The sequence below is a fragment of the Typopeltis vanoorti genome, chromosome 26 (assembly GCF_054136105.1).
Source record: "Typopeltis vanoorti isolate ZY-2024b chromosome 26, IOZ_Tvanoo_1.0, whole genome shotgun sequence".
Lineage (NCBI taxonomy): Eukaryota > Metazoa > Arthropoda > Arachnida > Uropygi > Thelyphonidae > Typopeltis > Typopeltis vanoorti.
Genome location: NC_143574.1, coordinates 17858049 through 17879052, shown reverse-complemented (window position 1 = coordinate 17879052; position 21004 = coordinate 17858049). Strand labels below are relative to the sequence as shown.

Sequence of the window (21004 nt, the reverse complement as noted above, 5' to 3'; positions counted from 1 at the left end):
GCAGTTCATGGTCAGTGTCGAAGTCTGGAGTTTTTAAAGTACTAACATTCTGCACTGATGATTTCCAGTTGTTTGATTAGAATGTAATCAATTCAGTTCTTTATTGTACCATCTGGTGAGGTCCATGTATATTTGTGGGAAGGTCTATGGAAAAAAGGGTATTACAGATAAATAGATTGTTTGCTTTACAAAATTCTAATATTCTTTCTCTTTCATTTCTATTATCAACTCCAAACCTGCCCATCACATCCTCCATGCCTGGGGTAAACTTCCCAATTTTGGCATTAAAATTGTCCATCACTATTAATATATCTTTCTTATTGGTCTTGTCTATTAGATCTTGCAACTTATCATAGAAGCTATCGATTTCTTCATCTTCATGTGACTGGTCAGGGGCGTAGATTTGAATTATTGTAAAGTGAACATTTTTTCTTTACCTTTTAATCTGATAGTGATCATTCTTGAGCCATGTGGTTCTATGGCCATGACTGCATTTTGTACCCTATTGTTCACTAAAATGGCAACTCCTCTATGTATATTGTCCTCTCTGCCTGAGTAGAATAGTTTTCCTGAATTTAGGTTTATAACTCCTTCTCCTGTCCAATGGGTTTCAGCCAAGCCTACAATGTCCCATGTAATCCTAGCAAGTTCTTTTTCCATCAAATTTATTTTCCCAGGTTTTAACAGTGTCCTTATATTTAAGGTTAAGAGATGCGAAACTCTATTGGCTGACCGCATACTAAACTTCTCGGCTGCTCCCTGTGATCTAGGATCAGTCGCGTTGGTTTCCTCGGACGCAGTAATATTCTCTTGACACAGTGGAGACTCCTGATTCATAGGGTTGAATGGCAGAATAATGCAGCTGTCTTGCCACTCCTTTGCTGCATCCTTTGGTCCACGACTCCTTATTCTTTATTTGGAACAACCCGTTGGGGTTTCCCTCATCTGCCACCCGAGGGACGCGCCTAGTAGGAGTCAGGTCATTTTGGTTTTATTTTTCATGATAATATTCACATTGCACAAATACAGTGGCAATGACAGGCTGCAAACAAGAGTTTGTAGTAGTATTTTTCAATTTTATAATGAGTAAAGTCCCCCCCCCCCTTTAAAAAGTTTACTAAAATTATCTTGAGAAGTATTCAACCTCTAATACTAGAACATTCAAATACTTTCAGAATATTGATAATTTATCTATCAGGTCTATTTGCGAATCAATGAAGCCACCCTCACTGTTCTAGCTCACATTAATGAAATGTTTCATCAATTTAAAAAAAAAAACTTAAAATAATATCCTCTGAGTCAACTAACAGTTTCAGAGGGATATTTTCTTTACTTGATAGTACAAAACTTCAATGTGAAGGTCAGTTTTTAATCTTGTAATTCATAACATTTTAGGCTAATTTTTTAATTGTAATGCATATTTTATGCCAGAAAGTTAGCACTGTGGCTTTAATATTTTTACATTTAATATATAATTTAATTTAATATATTTACATTTTCTCATGTTGCATTTTTAAATAAATTCTATATTTTCGTATTATTCCTTCATGTGGAGTATGAAAGAATTAATTTATAATATACAATACCCAATGAGCAGCATTTGTTCTGCTTTTGTCCAATGGTCCATAAATGTGATTATAAAAAGATATATATAAATTTTTTTTTTTGACTAACTGAAACCAAGAAAATAGATAAGTTAATTTAATGGAGCACACAACATGTTTCGTCAAAACGATTTCTTCAGGTGTGTTAACATGTTAACACTTAAAGCAAATTAAAAAAAACCCATAAAAACACTGTGCCATTATAATAACAGACTTGTAAACTGAAGTTAAGAATGGTCTATAACGACAATTCAAACTTAACTTCAGTTTACAAGTTTGAATTGTGGTTATAGTCTGTTCTGTAGTTCTGTTGTTGTGCAAATGCGAGTGTATGAGTTCGTGCGTACGCCAGTATCTAATGGCAGAACTATGCAAGTCAGATAGGCTATGACTGAGGTTGCTGTTTATGTGAGACGGGTGTAGGACAATTTCTTTGGTTTCAACTATGTGCCGTTCCACTTCATCCTGACAAATATAAACGTTTGATGTTGCGTTCCAATCTACTCCGTGTTGGCAGGCTTCATCATTTATGTTCACTGAAAATAAGATGTGACTTGAGAGTGCAGTTGCTCTGATTCTATTGTATGAAATGTTCCTCTAGCTATAGGAGGATTGACTTCTCAGTCTGGCCACAGTATGGCCTCCCACAATCACATATTATTTTATATACACCAGGGAACTGAAGATGGTTATGAGCTTGTTTAGGGTGGCTAAGAACTGACCTCAGTTTTGGAAGAGTTGAAAAACATGTTTTTATATTAAATTTTTTCAAAATTCTTCTTGGTTTCCAGGAGAGCGAGCTGATGTATGGTAAAGAAATATAATCCTTGGGGTTGTTAGGGATCTCTGTGTTGTTTTGAGGGCCTCTGGTATAGTTGCCTCTTAATGTTTTTGGAAGAGTATCCATTATTTAAGAAAGTTCTTTCTAGATATTTTAGTTCATTTTTTAGTTCTTCTTTATTGGACAATACTGAGCGAGCACGGTGAACCAATGTGGAAATGATACCTAACTTTTGTGTGGGATAGTGATGTGAGGTTGCATGTAGGTATCTATCCATGTGTGTTGATTACCTGAAGATTGAGATCCTTAAAGAATCAGACATCTTAGTAAGCTTCATGTCTAGAAATGAAAGGGAACAATTTTCTTCAATCTTGATGGTAAATTTTATGTCTTGGTGGAAGTTGTTTAAATGATTCAGGAAGATGTGAAGATTCTCTGCACCATGCTCCCAAATGAGGAATATATCGTCCACATAGCGGAGCCATGTTCTAGATTTTAATGTTGCTTTAGAGATGGCTTTTTCCTCGAAATCCTCGAAAAAAATGTTGGCAGTATTGAGGACAGGGGGCTACCCATAGCTAGTCCTTTTTTCTGTTTATAAATTTTCTCTTTGAACTTAAAATACCCCGAACTAATACAGTATGAGAGGAGAGCAAAAATCTTTTTAGCAATCTTGTTTTTTTAAATGCTGAGAACATTCTTGCATTGGAACATTAGAAGCAAATTAAAAAAAAACATGAAAACACTGCCATTATAATAACAGACTTGTAAACTGAAGTTAGTTTGAATTGTCGTTATAGTCCATTCTTAACTTCAGTTTACAAGTCTGTTATTATAATGGCACAGTGTTTTTATGGTATTTTTTAATTTGCTTTAAGTGTTACCACACCTGAAGAAGTCGTTTTGACAAAACATGTTGTGTGCTCCATTAAATTAACTTGTTATCTATTTTCTCAGTTTCGGTCAGTCAAAAAAAGATTAACATATCTAATTCACTGAGTCAATGTAACTAATGATCATCATATTCCTTCTGACAAGGATACATTCCAACTTACAAAAGCTTATCAGAAAACCACCAGAAGCATTGGACTATTCATCAATAGGCTTGTCTTTTTAAAACAGTGTAAGTCCTTTTCAATCATTTTGAAATTCCTACAATTAAAGGAAATCATCACAATGGAAAGGGTGCATAGAATTTACCAAAAAGCGAAATTAGATCTTTTATCAGAATGAACTGGTGACATGAAACGAAACTTAGTCTATCTCTTCAGAAAAAAAAACTCACTTTGGAAAATCGTTTAGCAGTATCTTTAGACCCCATGTTGGGGAACACCATAAAAGAGATAAGCACACACCGGGCTTCAAGAACTCAGGAAATCAATAAATCTAAGCTAATTAGGAAATTTAATTTACTCAGATTAACACGAGAACGATTCACACCTAATAAGCATCATGAAGGCCTTAAAAAATTAGTAATAAACAAATCAACTTACACCCTTAGTCTGGAAGAAGAGCATATTCTCTCAAAAGGTCTTAATTTTGTTCCTTCGCCAAAATCCATCGGTAGAGAATTGTTTCTTACTAAGATAGAAAAAACTAGCTCACTGCTTCCTACAGCAGATGCAAATTTACTTTGTATGGAGGCAATATTTGCGATTAACAATGCAAAACCACCAGTCAACAAGTTAGAAACGGTGAAAGAGTACTGTAAAAGGAAAAGATGATAAAGGTGAATGAAAACTGAAGATAAGGATAATCTAGATGTCTGGAGTAATTACTTTTAAAGACTGTTAAATGAAACAAGCATACTAGAAAATTTCTACCTCAAGTATTTATACTTGAGGTAGAAAAAGCCATCAAAAGTTTGAAATGTGGAATGGCAGCTGGAGTAGATGATATTTGACCAGAAATGATTAAATATCGAGGTATAAAAGTTTTGCAGTGGCTATGCTGCATAAGCTAGCTGTTTATTCAAAAGGTAACTCAAGGCATCATGGGGTAGTTGTAATACTGAAGACAGTTCTTACAAGAGTCCATCTTGGTTATAATCCTGTTAATGAGAGGATACTTTGTATTAGTCTTAAGGCTCATCCTACCAGTGTGTCAATTATGGTAGTTTATGCACCCCACACTTAGATAAACCTGATGAGGAGATTAAGGAATTCAGAATTCTTCAAAGAACATATAAAGTACATCTCTCCATGGTAGCCAGTCCAAAACTTAGACTGTTTTGGACTGCCTACCAAGGAGAGATGTACTTTATATCTTAGAGGACTTTAATGCAGATGTGGGAATGAGTATGGGAATTAGGCCGGAGTTATTTGCATTTGGTCTGGGTGAATGAACACCCATGGTGAAAGACTGTTAGAATTTTCTCATGCTGTTAGATTAGTTATTACCAATACCTGCTTCCAGAAACACCCATGACAGACCTATACTTGGACATCTAACATTTGTAGGGTAAAGCACCAGATTGATTACATCCTGGCTATCCAACGGTGGAAGACAAGCATCTCTAATGTGAATACTTGTCCTGAAGCGACCATCAGCTAGATGGTCGCTTCAGGACCAGTATTCAAGACTAAGAGCCAAAGTAAGACTAATACTCTAAAATCTTCTACTTTAGGCACATCCCACTAGATTGGATGTCAGAGTAATTCTTAGTCGGTTCACAGAAGAAATGTCAACTCATTTGGATGATCCTTTGGAGACTAGTGGGGAGAACTTACCTGAAATGCTTTGGGAAGGAGTCAAGGTTAGGCTGGGATACAGGATACAGCCAAGAAGTATTTCAGCCCAACTCAAAGACCAAGAGACTCATGAATATTAGATTCAACATGGGATCTAATTGAAAGAAGGTGGTTGGAGAAACAAAGAGACACATGGGAAGAATATAAGAGATTACATAGAAAAGTCAGAAGAGTTATAGGCAGGACAAGGAAAATTTTTATGCTAATAAATGGGAAGAGATAGAGTTCCAGATGAAGAGGCATAATTATAAAAGTGTTTCATTTAGTTTGGGATCTAAAGCACAAGTTCAAGCCCATATTGAATGGAATGGAGCAGTACTAACAGAAGAAATGGAAATCAAAAATGGATGGAAAGAATACTGCGAGGAACTGTACAGCAGAAAGGATAAGGAAAATTTGGATGAACCCTCTCAACCAGAAAAATTTCAATTTGGAACCTCCCCCACTTAGGCATAAGGTTGAAAGAGCAGTTAAATACTTAACAACAATAAGGTGCTGGGTGAAAATGGAATCCCAGCAGAGTTAATTAAGGCCACAGGATATGAAGAAATAAGAGTGTTTCATAGATTGATTATAAGGATATGAGAGACAGAATCATGGCCTAGAGACAGGAAGAAGTCGATTTTCATACCATTACATAAGAAGGGAGATAAGAATTACAAGAACTATAGAACTATTAGTTTAATCTCTTATGCAAGATTTTATTAATGATCATTCTAAATAGGATTGAGGCCAAAGTTGAGGCAGAGATACCTGAGGAACGAGCAGGTTTTAGGAAAGGTAAGGATACCAGATATAAGATCCTTTGCCTTAGACAGATCATAGAAAAGTATAAAGAATTTAGACTCTCTATGGTAATGTGTTTCATAGAATACTTTAAAGCTTTTGACTGTGATCATCATATGAAACTGTGAGAAGTAATGAAAATAATGGATTTTCCTCAACACACTATCAGGTTGATAGCTAACTTGTACAGTGAGCAAGAAACCACGTTAAGAACGTGTGTTGGATTAACTGACTAGCTTCGAGTTAGAAAGAGAGTTAGTCAAGGATGCTTACTTTCTCCTCACCTGTTTAGTATCTATGCTGAGGACATCATGTGTGTGGCATTGGATGAGCTTAAGACAGGAATTAGGATAGGCAAAGATTGATCAGCAATCTGAGATATGCAGATGATACAGTACTCCTTTATAATGACAAGGAAGAACTATGACAAATTCTTGACAAAATTAATGAGATCAGTAATACCAGAGGACTTCAACTCAATTCAACTCTATCAAGACAAATATTATGATTCTCAAAGGAAATAGACAGGTAAGTAGCTGAGAAACAAGTGTACCTTAATGGATATAGAATTGAGGAAGTCAGCAGGTTTGAGTACCTGGAATCTATTATTAATATGAAGAATTGCTGTTCAGAAGACATCAGAAGAAGATTAGGAATGACTAAAACAACAATCAGAGAAGTGTCTAAAATCTGGAAGGATGGATCTATCTCCATGAGAACAAAGTGAGACTTGGACCCTAAAGAAGTCTGATAGGAAATGGATATCTACTTGAGATGTGATGTTACTGAAGGCTGTTGAAGATATCATATACTGAAAGGTGAACAAATGGATGGGTGCTAGAAAAGATCAGTACACCTTTAAGGCTCCTTAAGGATATTATTATTATTATTCCTGACACCTCCAAGAAGTCCGAAGACTCATCGCAGGAGGATACCTACAATTGCCTCAACCACTACATCGAGCTTCTACTACGAATCATCTACATCAACGGCATCTATCGCCCATCACAACTAGTATTTTTTGTCTGTAAATTGCATGTGGTCTGAAGAAAGTTGAAATACTTTGGACACATTGAAAGTATGGGAGGACTTCTCAAAACAGTATTAGAAGGTAAAGTTCCTGGGAAAAGGAGAGTAGACTGCCAGTGAGATGGATGGATGGGTAGTGTGTCTGGAATGACTGGTCTTCAAGAGTTGAAGCCTCCAGAAAAGCATATAACAAGACTACTTGGTGAGGGCTAGTGTTGCACATCACTGAGCATCTCAGTGACCATATGGCTTTTGTTGATGTCCAGTGAATAGATGGATGACTGTATAATTTAGAGTGCCTGGTCAGATAGTTTTTTTGTTTTTTTTTCTGTGACCTACTAAACCTGTAATACATTTGTACTGTGGGTGGTAAGAATTTTTTTTTTTTTTTCATTTTTGTCAATTTTATATATATTTTTTGTAATTTTATTATGTATTTTTACATTATCCAGAAACCCTCTAAAGACCAAACATGGAACTTTTTCACCACTTCAGGCCTCCACTAAGCTAGAAGGTGGTCTCACACCAGGCAATGAAATTCATCTTCCACCTAAAGATAATTACAAACATCCATGCCCATGGTGTGATTCAAACCCACGACTTGTTGGTTGGAAAGCGGATATGCTAACTACTCAGCCAACCGGGCTGGCATAGTTATGCTTTATTTTTATGGTGCAAAGAAAACAAAGATCATACTGTGCTAGGACACACATGTTACAGCAGTACATTTGGTAAATGGTTAGTAGGAAAATCACAAACATCCGTGCCTCTGGCAGGATTTGAACCCGCAGCCTCTTGGCTGGAGAGCGATTATGCTAACCTTATGGCCAACCAAGCCAGCCCTGATCAGAAAGTCAAAGTCCAAATGATTAGAGTAGAGTTCTCATAGTGCCCATCTATATAAAAGGGAATTAAGCTGAACATAAGAATTGCAGAGGAATTTGTCTTTTTGTTCCCTTATGGCACTAGCTGTTATAAGACTCAGTAAATAACCACATTAAGGATGCAGTCAATTCCATTGCACATACCCTATGAAATTGTGGCAATATACCATCCAACATTTTATCATTATTAACATCTAGCCTGCCCAATGTCTCATACACTCATTTCTATTTCCTCTGACTAAAAATGAGTGTATGATCATTTCTAGTTTAATACGGCATTTCTGTCACCTGTGTAAAAGCATTGACAAAGTGTTCATTAAATAATTCTATTCTCTACTACAACCATTCTTCAAAGTCTGCACTGAAATATGCCATTATCACCTTACCTGAAGAAATGAGACATGGCCAGTCATATGTTAGTTACTTTTCTTAACGTGCAGAGTCTGAAATTTCTTTCCCAAGGCCACGATAAAGCAGGTTGTCTAAGAGTCATTCGAAAATATCTTTGAAAGACACTTCATGGTAAATTTGCTCACAAATGATCAGGCGATTTACAGCTCAGCACATTGCATTCTGCAGTTGTAAAATTCTTATCCAAAATATCACATCACATCTCTGTGGTTCTTTACCAAACATACTAGATTGGACCCTTTTAACTTCTTCCCCAGGCTGGAAAATATCTTGAAGGAAAAATGATTTCACACAACTGAATATGTCACAGCAGCTTCATAGCAGACACATACAGAATCATGCTTCAAAGGATGTTAATTTGAAGTAATTTTCTTTCAAATAATTATATCCTATATTTTTTTTTATGAGCGTTCATGTGGAATAGTATTATATTCAGTAGTAACATTTTAGTAAGGCAATACTGTGATAACAATTATTCAGATGTATACACATTCATGAAAATATCCATAGTGTTTTTTTTTTATTTTAGGTAATGGGAAAGAAATATATTCGTCTTTACTCTGAAGAAACAACCCCACTCCTCTATCCACATGAAAATTTTCTCTTAAATAATACAAGTCAGGTAATGCTTTACATTGTCATTTGATTGTTTATATAATTAATTAATGAAAAATTCTTCTTTTTGAGAAGAGAAAGTAAATAAACACAGCAGATTCTTGATCTTTGGGAGGTTAAGAAAGAGTTCTAGGAAATAAGAAAATATCATCATCATCATCATCATCAAATTCCTGCCATGTACCCTCAAGGGGTATACAGGATATGATAGTACTAAATGAAAAATTTACAATATCACTAACTTCCTATCTACAATTTTCCTCCAAATCAGTCCGTTACTTGACAAGATCCAACGTTATCAGCTCTTATATTTCTATCTTCTAAGGTACTTTTTACTGTATCAATCCACCTATATCTTGGTCTTCCTCTGGGTTGTTTTCCTGCAAACCTGACAGAGAAAGAACACTTGTTTTGGTCATCTTTCCTCACCCATTAAGAGTGGAATTAGCCTCTGCTAACGCATTCCTGGATGCTGACAAGGTCAAGTTCTTTCCTAATATCCTCATTTTTAATATGATATTGTCATTGAAGCCATCTGTTCATGTCCCTAATCTTTCTCAGGACTCATATTTGGTGAAGTGTTTTACTTCTGATCCAGCTCTCAGATCTATAAGTTAAAATTGGTTTGAACACTGTCTTGTATACAGCTAATTTAGTGTTCTGACTAATTTCTCACTATGAATTTATTCTATCGACTTCCTACCATGCCAGCTTTGTTGATACTGTTGTCTATTTCCATATTTAATTTACAATCTTCACTAAAAATCGTGCCTAAGTAGCTGAAATGTTTTATTTGTTCCACAAGTTCTCCATTCAGAATGCAATTGACATTTTCGATGCTTCTGCCTATTTTCATTGTCTTTGTCTTGTTATTGCTGACCTTCATACCATGTCTGTTACAACATCTTGCAGACTTGTAGCAGATTTATTTAGAAGCATACCATCGTCTGCATAAAGCAAAGAGCTGACATCAACATCTCCAATTTTGATATCAGGTTTAATACCACTTTCCTTTATAATGTGATCCATATAGATAATAAATAACAGAGGGGATAATGTACATCCTTGTCTGACACCAGATTTAAAAAATCTTCCTGTACTTCCTTTAATTCTAACTGCTGACTTACAACTGAAATAAAGACTATTGCTTGATATAATGCCCCACTGACACCATATAACCATAGTGTTTCAAATAGCTTCTCTCTTGGCACCTTGTCATATGCCTTTTCCGGATCTACAAAACTTAAATACAGATCTTTGTTATATTACCAGGATTTCTGAACTGTTTGTCGTAAAGTGAATATCTGATCCTGACAGCCTCTATTTGTCGCGAATCCAGCTTGTTCTTCCCCAAGCTTTTCATCCACAATTCTTCTCAACCGTTTCTCAAGTATACTTGCATATATTGTTGCAGGAATCATTGTCAAGGTCTTGGGGAAAATAGTCAAGAGGGAAATACAAGATTGGATAGATGAAAATAGGATACCGTATGGGGGACATGATGGTTTTGTGAAAGGTAGATCATGCCTCGGTAATTTGCTCACGTTTTATAACACAGTGACGGCTGAACTGGATAAGGGTAATGGGTTTGCAGTGATTCTACTGGACCTTGCTAAGGCCTTTGACAGGATACCACATGGAATTCTAATCAGTAAACTGCAGCATATGGGGATGGATATAGGGTTGGTGAGATGGATAGGAGGGTGGTTGATGGAGAGATATCAAAGAGTGGTTTATTCAGGAGTAGAGTCCAAAAGACAGCCTGTGACAAGTGGTGTGCCGCGGGACTCTCTTCTTGGACCACTACTGTTCAATTTGTTTATTAACGATATAGGAAAGGATCTGAGAGGAAGTGCTCATTTGTTTGCTGACGATGCAAAGTTGGGTAGAGTAATAGTGAGTGCACAGGATGTCAATTTTTTTGCAGGATGATTTGAATAGTTTGGAGGACTGGGCTAAGGAGAATGGATGTCAATTTAATGTGGCAAAGTGTAACGTTATGCATTTTGGGGTGAAAAGATTAGCAGCAGTATATCACATTGATGGAACCGTACTCCAGGAGATTGATGAGGCAAGGGATTTGGGAGTGTTGGTGGATAGGGAGTTGAAGTTTAGGGGCACATCGCAAAAGTGGCTAAATCAGCTCATCAAATCACTTGGTTGCTGAAAAATACTTTAACAAGCAGAGACAAACAGGTTATTGTTCCTCTGTATTGGGCCTTGATAAGACCCCATCTAGACTATTGTGCCCAGATATGGGCGCCAAGGTTTCTTCTTGATGGGGAGGAGGTGGAGAGGTAAAATTGTGTGCTGTTCCATTTGCTTCAGTGACTTGCTACTAAGATGATAATTTCCTGATGAACTTTCTCACAGTACAGTGCACCCAACACATTCACTGTGTGTGAATGTGATATTGGAGATAGAAACACTGGACTAATCCTCCCTAATATTAAATAGTTGGTTCCATTTGATTACTACTTGTTTTGACCTTGAGAGGGGAAGAACCATCATTATGAGAACAAGATAGTCCAAGTACTATACATAGCTAGTGTAGTGATGGAACAAACTACTGTCATCACAATTTCAAGATTTGGCAATATCGAGAGAAGGGCATCGATTTGAAGATTTTGTTGAAAAGTAAACATGTTATGCTAATATTGACATTAATTGTTTCATTCATATATATATATTGCAATTTATTGTAAAATAATATCTCATATTTTCAGCCTTCATATTCTCATATTTGTTAAGAATAAAAATAATGTGGATGTTGAAAAATGGAATTACTGACAAATCTGTGAGAATAATTAAAGAAATGTATAAGGGAATATACGTTTTCTTATTGTACAGCAAACAATATCTGAATGATTTCAGATAAGATCTGGTATAAGACAGGGTTATGTAATGTCTGTGTTATAATAATTTAGTTCAATCTTTTATCCAAGTGTAAGCAAACAAAGGTTGCACCTGAAGTATCTTCAGGACTGAAGCAACTCGTGGTAAAGATGGACCAAGCTCTCATCACTCCTTGTCTTAGTATCTCCCATAATGCAAAGCACATCTCCTTGCAGACATGTATAATGCTATGCATTAAGGGAAGGGCCACTGCCCAGACCGGTTTCGACCTTTATTGAGGTCTCGTCAGTGAGAGCCAGACCTAAAGGTGGTGATACTAAGGTGGAAACAATGGCGAAGTCATATTTACCTATACGAGTTGCCAAAAGGTGTCTCACCTTATTATTAAATTACTCTGGATTTAGAGAAGGGTCAAAGCTGTATAACTGAGAGGAGACCTCCACATAGCCTTTAAAGGAATGCAGAGAACCGGCCGGCCAGGGCTTCTGACCTAATGTCCAATCCTCACCTTCTCGTGGTGCACCCTGTTGGGTATCCACTTGGATACTGAACGAACGAGGATGGGCTGGCAATTTGGGATTTAGCCGACCAAATTGTATTCTTATTGGTTAAACCAAAATAAAAAAAAATGATGGTACGACATGACAAAATTTCTTGCCTGCTGGGGCGTCACCCGGTTAAACAAGGCCCCCGTTGTTTTCGCCAGGGAACCAGGGTGAACAGCGAAAAGTCAGCTACTGGAACAAATCTGAAAACAAACCCCAACTCAACATCACCATAGTTAAAGATCGGTACTATCAACATAAGAAGCCTGAATGGCAAAGAAATGGAGCTAGCTGAGGAATTAGATAAGTACCAGATCGACATTATAGGGGTGACTGAAACAAAAAAGACCAAAACTGGTGAGATCTTTCTGAGCAATAAATACAAAATGTTATATTCAGGCAATGACAATCAAGGAAAAGGAGTAGCCATAGTATTCAACACAAAATACAAGGCTAAGCTTCTTGAATGGCAGTCAGTCTCAAGTAGAGTAATGTGGGCAAATATGAGAATGGGGAACTGGACAATGAGACTTATTTGTGCCTATGGTCCTACAGAAGGTTCTACTAAGGTAGAAGTGGAGGAATTTTTTTGATGCTTTAGAAAAAGCAACTGACACAATGAAAAGGAAAAGTTGTTCCTTGTTGGGGATCTAAATAGCAGAGTAGGAAATGATTGTCAGACATACAAAAATATTTTGGGAAAATTTGGAGAAAAGAGCAAAGCTAATAATAATGGCAAATATCTGTTGGATTTCTACTCAGGACATGGACTGGTTATTACTAACACCATGTTCCAATATAAAAATGTGCACAAATTCACATGGAGAGAAGAGGCAAGGAATAAGAAAAGTCTCATTGACTATGTTATTGTTGATAGTGATGTTTTCACCCTGGTGCAGGACACCAGAAGTGTACAGAGGATTTGAAATTGGAAGTGATCACTATGTACTCTTGAGCAGGATAAAACTGAATTTCATATTGAAAAGAATAACATGTAAGAAAGTTTTCAAGTGAATAAAAGTTGAGCAGCTCTCAGATGTGAACTGTAGACTAAAATACACAAAGATTATTGAAGAAAAAATGAAAGAGTTTGAGAACAGGAATTAAACCTCGGAGATTCAGTGGCAAACTCCGAAGAAAACATTGATTGATTCTGCCAGAGAGGCATGTGGGGAGGTTGTCTGCAAGGATAAAAAAATCAGAACTCCCTGGTGGACACAGGAAGTTAAAGAGGCAGTGAAGGAAAAGAAGAAAGCATATCAAAAGTTCCTGTCAAATAAGTCAGCTTGTGCTCTTAGAGAATACAGAGACAAATGCAAGAATGCTAAACACTGTGTAAAACTAGCTAAACAAAAGTCATGGGAGGACTTTGGCAAGAATATAGAAAATAAATATCAAGAAGATGGCAAAATATTCTGGAGGTTGTTGAAGAAGCTTAGGAATAGAAGAAAGAGTGCTGTAAAAGGAGTTAGAGATGATAAAGGTGACATGAAAACGGGAGAAAAAGATATCCTTGAAGTATGGAGTAATTACTTTGAAAAACTGCTAAATGAAACAAGCAATGATGACAGCACAGTGGTAAAAAACAGCTTGAAATGTGGAAAGGCAGCAGGAGTAGAAGGAAGCCACTGCATAGTTCAGAAAGCCTGGACAGAGGGACGAATTCCCAATGATTGACTTTATGATTCCCAATGATTCACTTTATGACAAATAGTTCAGAAAGCAGGGGAATATAACAAAGATCTGTTAAGTTTTGTCGATCTGGAAAAGGCATATGACAAGGTGCCAAGAGAGAAGCTGTTCAATACGCTACAGTTATATGGTGTCAATGCGGCATTATATCAAGCAGTACTTAGTCTTTATTTGAGTTGTAAGTCAGCAGTTAGAATTGAAGGAAGTACAGGAAGATGGTTTAATGTTAAATCTGGTGTGAGACAAGGATGTACATTATCTCCTCTGTTATTCATTATCTATATGGATCGCATTATGAAGGAAAGTGGTATTAAACATGATATCAAAATTGCAGATGTTAATGTCAGCTCTTTGCTTTATGCGGACGATGTTATACTTCTAAATAAATCCGCTACAAGTCTGCAAGATTCTCTGACTAAATTGAATAGCTATTGTAATAGATATGGTATGAAGGTCAGCAATAAAAAGACAAAGACAATGAAAATAGGCAGAATCATTGAAAATGTCAACTGTGTTGTGAATGGAGAACCTGTGGAACAAGTGAAACATTTCAGCTACTTAGGCACGTTTTTTACTGAAGATGGTAAATTAAATATAGAAATAGACAACAGAATCATCAAAGCTGGTATGGTAGATAGTCAATTGATTAAATTCAGATGGAATAAGAGAGTAATTAGTCGGAACACTAAATTAGCTGTATATAAGACAGTGTTCAAACTTATGGATCTGAGAGCTGGGTCAGAAGTAAAACACTTGACCAAAGACTAGAGACCACAGATATGAGAGTCCTGAGAAAGATTATAGGCATGAATAGATGGCATCAATGGCAATATCATATTAAAAATGAGGATATTAGGAAAGAACTTGACATTGTCAACATCCAGGAATGCGTTAGCAGAGCTAATCTCAGGTGGTATGGTCACTTAAACAGAATGGGCGAAGAAAGATTATCAAAACAAGTGTTCTCTGCCAGGTTGGTAGAAAAATGACCCAGAGGAAGACCAAGATATAGGTGGGTTGATACGGTACAAAGTGCGTTAGACGATAGAAATATAAGATCTGATAATATTGGAGTCTTGACAAGTAACAGACTGATTTGGAGGAAAATTGTAGATAGGATGTTAGTAATGATGTAATTTTTTTCATGTTGTACTATCATCTGTACACCCCTTTAGGGGGTTACATAGCAGGAATTTGATGATGATGATCTGCTGGAAGTTTTATTCACTTGGTTAGACAATAATAAATTTAGTTTAATCCTTTATCCAAGTGTAAGCAAACCAAGTTTGTGCCTGAAGTATCTTCAGGACTGAGGCAACTCGTGGTAAATTGCATTATGGGAGATACTAAGAGAAGGAGTGATGAGAGCTTGGCCACCTTTACCATGAGTTGCCTCAGTCCTGAAGATATTTCAGGCTCAAACTTTGTTTGCTTACTCTTGGATAAAGGATTAAACTAAAATTATTATAGTCTGATGAAGTGAAAAAACTTCCAGCATATTTTTCAATGTCTGTGTTATTTTTTAATATAGTCATTGATTGGATTATGAGAAAAGACAGGTGCAAAAAGAAGAATTAAATGGAATCCTATTTGTGTCACAGTTAGAAGATCTAGATTATGCTGATGACATAGTTTTGATATCATTAAAATACAGTGTACAATGATATAAAACAAAATTAGAAGACGTATAAAACAACTGAAATGGTTGGTCTAATTTGCTTTAGTCATATTTAAAATAAATATGACTAAAACAAAAGTTCTTAACTAAACAGCAAATGCTACAAAGAGATAAGATCAATCAGCATGCTGTAGAAGTTAAGAATTTTACATACTTGGGAGCAAATATAGATACTGAAAGTGGATCTGACAGGGATATAATGCAAAGACTGACAAAAGCTAATATGTTTTCAGAAAATTAAATAATATATGGAAATCTTCAAAATGCCATAATAAAGCTCTTCAGCTCTTCAATCAGAGACATAAAAGCGCACCAAAAATAGGAAACTAAATTATTTTTCAAACAAAATATCTGCATGCAAGATTAAAAATATTTTGGCCACAACATATTTTTAACAAACAATTACTTAAATAAGCTGACTATGCAAAAAAAAAGCATCACCGATTAAATAAAAAAACTGAGATGGAAATGGATTGGACAGGTACTGAGAATGGACAGCAGAGAGAGATTCCTAGAGTGGCCTTACATGGATCCCAGAAGGAAAACAGAAAAGAGAAGGCCTAAATTAACTTGGCAGAGAATAACAGGAAAGAAAGATGAATGGCTGGCTGGAAGACTTGGAGAAAAGTTGAACTGGTGGCTCAGGACAGAGGTATCTGGAAGAAACATATCTCGGTCTTATGTTCCATGAGGTATGAGAAGTAAGTAGTAATGTTCTTTATGTAATACAGTGGAACCTCGGTTGTCGAACGCCTCGAACAATTCGGTTCCCTGAACAGGCAAACGTCAACCACGTGCTTCGCGTGCTGAGCTGTAAGGCAGGAAAGCGTCAGTTACACGGCAGCCTTCATTCAGTGCACACACCTGCTCGAATTTGCAGTCAGTTTTCTTGATTTTCTTTGTATTTTGTTGTTTTTTTTTCATAAATTATTATTAATTAAACCACCATGGGGCCGCAGAAGAATAGTGATAGCAGCAAAGCCAAAAGTAAAGTTCTTAGGATCACGATAGAGATAAAAAAAAGAAATTGTATCCAAACATGAAAATGGCATTCTTGTCTCGAATCTTGCTATGCAGTTTGGTATGGCAAATCAACATTATGTACAATACTCAAAAATAAAGAGGCGATCAAGAGAGTTGATGTTGCAAGTTGCAAGATGAAAGTTCTTACTAAACAAAGATCGCATACGATTGAAGAAGTGGAAAAATTATTGCTAATTTGGATAAACGAGAAACAGCTGGGGATAGTGTTTCTGAGGCTACAATTTGTGAAAAAGCGAGGCAATTACATGATGACCTGTTAAAGAAAATCCCTGGTACGAGTGCTTATACTGATGTGTTGAAAGCTAGTAGAGGGTGGTTCGAGAAATTTAAGAGGAGAAGCGGCATACATAGTGTGGTTAGGGATGGGGAGGCTGTGAGTTCGAACCGAGAAGCTGCTGAAAAATATGTGCAAGTATTTAGTGACTATGTAAAGGCTGAGGGTTTTCTTACCCAACAAGTGTTCAACTGTGATGAAACTGGCCTATTTTGGAAAAAATTGCCAAAGAGGACCTACATCACTCAGGAGGAAAAAAGCATTGCCAGGACACCAGCCAATGAAGGACAGGCTGACTCTTTTGCTATGTGGAAATGCAAGTGGGGACTTCAAGGCTTGACCTTGAAGACCCCACTTGCGTTTCCACATAGCAAAAGACTTCATGGATCCATTTCTTGGGTGGGTCCATGAAGTCTTTGCTCCAAGTGTGAGAAAATACCTTCAAGAAAAAAATTTACCAATTACATGCCTTCTTGTGATGGACAATGCTCCTGTTCACCCTCCAGGCTTGAAGGACGAGTTAGTGGAGGAGTCTGATTTTATCACAGTGAAGTTCCTGTCCCCCTAACACAACTTCTCTAATTCAGCCCATGGACCAGCAGGTCATTTCGAACTTTAAGAAACTCTATACCAAAGCACTGTTTCAAAGGTGTTTTGAAGTGACCATTGATACAAAATTAACACTCAGAGAATTCTGGAAAAATCACTTCAACATCCTCCATTGCTTAAGTATCCTTGACAAAGCCTAGGTGCAAGTGACTTAAAGGACAATGAACTTGGCCTGGAGGAAATTGTGGCCAGACTGTGTAGCAGACAGAGACATTGAGGCTGGGCATGTTGCTCTTGTCGACTATATTGTGTCTCTGGACAAAAGCATGGGCTTGGAAGTTGACAGTGCTGATGTGGAGGATCACAGGAATGAGCTCACCACGGAAGAACTGGAACATCTTCAGAAGGAGCAGCAAAAGAAGGAGGTGGAGGAAATGTCTTCAGACACAGAGGAAGGAATTGAGGATGTTCCTAGTTCTTTGATCAAAGAAATGTGTGCGAAATGGGGTGAGGTGCAAAGTTTTGTGGCAAGATATCACCCACACAGAGCTGTAGCAAACCGCATCATAAACCATTTCAATGACAGTGCCATGTCTCACTTCAGAAACATTTTAAAATGCAGGCAAAAACAAATGTCATTGGACAGGTTTTTGGTGAGACAGAGGCCCAATGTGTCTCAAGCAGAGTCGAGTGGTGCCAAGAGACAGAAAAGAGAAAGAGAAAAAAAACCCAGAAGGACTCCCCTTACTCACTTCCTTCCACTTACACCATCAACTCTCCTCCATATGTATAGTTAAAGGGAAGTTAAATTTTCGTTTTTATTTTATCTATTTATTGTGTTTATTCTTTTTATGTAAGATTTTATGCATTTTCATTATGTTTGTATACGATCTTATGCATGAAGTACTGTTGTAAAGGTTTAAATAAACAATCATCTGGGGTTCGGGAACGGATTAATCCATTTTACATCGATTCTTATGGGAAAATGGTTTCAGTTTTCGAACAATTCCAATTTCTGAACATTCTCTGGGAATGAATTAAGTTTGACAACCGAAGTTCCACTGTATTTTAAAATTATTTTAACTTCCTGAATTTTATCCCCATATGGTTAATTGATGTCTTCTTATTACTCTTATTACTGTAGGTAGATGTGGAAAATCCAGACCTTGAGCAGTATCCGTTATTTGCTTCAGCTTCTTATCAAGAATGTATTTTACAAACAGGTGATACATTATATATACCACCTAAATGTTGGCATTATGTCCGATCCTTGGAAGTCAGTTTTTCTGTAAGTTTTTGGTGGCAGTAAGCCTGTTTTTACATGTGGAAAAAAATCTCTGTATGCCAAAAAATATATATGAAGCTAAAATAAATGTTGAACTTTTTTGCGTAGTAGTGCTTATTTCTTCTCTGCGCAGTTAGCCTAGTGGCTGTGCACTTCGCGACCATATGCCTGGGGAAGGAGTGTCCTAGGTTCGATTCCCATGGTGACGTGAGGAGCTGAAGGATCTTCTCAGCCATAGCCAAGTTAGCCGGTCTTGGGTATGGACAGTAGGTTTTTTTCCCCTGTTTATCCTGAGGTTTTTCATCCCACAAAGCAGGCAAAATGGCCTTGAGAACTCAACACTACAGGCATTGGGACGTTGGGACATAGGGCTGACCACTTTATCCTGTGAACGGCTTGAGGTCTGATGATTAATAAACTCTCGACACTGCAAGGTAAAAGAGGGAAAGGAAGATGAGATGAGTGCTTATTTCAAATAATGTATCAAATCAGAAACAGTTCAGAAAATTTGGATCAGAATGGAATTGCAATAGTTATTCAGTTTCCTGTTATCCTTATCACCAGTTTTTTTATTATTGTTAACTTCCAAAATACTTACAGACATATAGAAATTTCTATCACCAGGGAAGTAGAGGAATGGTTTTATTCCTTAGAGAGGACAGCTGAGATAAAATAAAAAAATCTAGCTCCTCTTGGGGACCTAGATGCTGTTCAGAAGAGGACAACGAAATAGAGAGTTAAAATTTAGAGGACATATTGCTAAAGTAGCCAGGCTAGCATACAGGATTACTTGGTTATTGAAGAACACATTAACGAGCAGACATAAGGGAGTTATCATTCCTCTTTATAAAGCCTTGATATGACCACATCTGGATTACTGTGCTCCGGTCTGATCACCTGAGTTTCTTGGGTATGAGGAAGTGGTAGATAGGATCCAGAGGCAAGTGACCAAGATAGTGAATGGTCTGTGGAATGCTCCCTATGAGAAGAGATTGAAGGCTTGTGGGTTGCAAAAGTTTGTTCATAAGCAAAAAAGAAGGGTGTGTGTTGGGGGGGAATATGATAGAAACATTTAAGTTACTTAAGGAATTTTATAGGATTAATACAAAAGGAAATATTTCAGCACTTGGCTAGAGGGAGCAGGACAAGAGATTATCCCTGGAAGTTGGGTAATAAAATGGTTAGTAAGAGTGTGAGGACTAGATTTTTTGCTTGTGGAGTGGTTGATGAATGGAATGGGTTGCCTAAGTCAGTTGTGAGTGCTTTGTCTGTTAATGGTTTCAAGGAGGGTATGATAGATATTGTGTTGATAGTTTGGATCTCCCACAATGAGTCTTAGGACTCCATGGATGTGTTCTTGTAATAATAATAATAATAATATTTTCACTGTTCGCATTTGTTTCATGGGATCACAGTGCTTTCCTCTTATATTTGCCATTTGCAGGTTTGAGTGGAAATATTCCAGAATCTAATTTTAAAAAATGGTCCCCTATTCCACAGTTCCCAAAACAGGCTCCGTGGAGCCCAAAGGTTCCACAACTGAAATTCTAGGGCTCTGCGAATCTTGTTTACAAACATTCACTTTTTTTTTATTTAAATTAATGAATCAATGATATGATGCTACAAGTTACTTCTATTATATCAGACTTTGAAAAACTCTGCAGTTCTTTTACCAAAAAAATAGAAAAGAAATAAAATAAATGAAGGAGGGGAATGAGTTCCTTCACTTTTGGCCGAGTGGATAGCATATCCGCTCTCCAGCCAAAAGGCTGCAGGTTCGAATCTCACCGTGGGCATGGATGTTTGTGATTGTCTGTGAAAATAATAGTGGTGATGGTGGACAGTAGATGGTTGGTGTAGATGAGGCGGTTTGTGGATGAGGTTGAATGGTGGAGACAGAGGGTTGTAGAATAGATGCCCTCCCTTGATGAGTCTTAGGACTCCCTGGAGGTGTCAAATAATAATAATAATGTCTGTTACCAAAATGTTTTTCTTAAATATTCATTACCCAAATAAAAGCATTCAGGGAAGTTTTATGAATAGTATTTAATTATAACCAATATGACTATCTGACTAGTATTTGTTGCCTAGAATATGACCTTTACATCAACTACTGTATACAGCCACAACACAGTGTTTATTTCCCTTCAGGCATACTCGTGCAGGAGACCATCCTCCCGTGCCTTGGCTAGAACAGGGCAACCCTCAGTCCCAGAAAATA

General features: G+C 37.0%; 1 protein-coding gene across 2 annotated transcripts in view; it reads left to right on the top strand.

Moving 5' to 3' along the window:
• Positions 1–18883, top strand: part of LOC150092373 (lysine-specific demethylase 8-like) — a 101569-nt gene extending 82686 nt beyond the window's left edge. For both annotated transcript variants that reach the window (XM_090415011.1, XM_090415010.1), the window contains exons 9-10: positions 8775–8867; positions 18643–18883. In XM_090415011.1, the coding sequence (XP_090271137.1) occupies positions 8775–8867; positions 18643–18807 (258 nt within the window). In that variant the 3' untranslated portion in view covers positions 18808–18883. The remainder of the gene's footprint in view (positions 1–8774; positions 8868–18642) is intronic.
• Positions 18884–21004: the final 2121 nt, after the last annotated feature.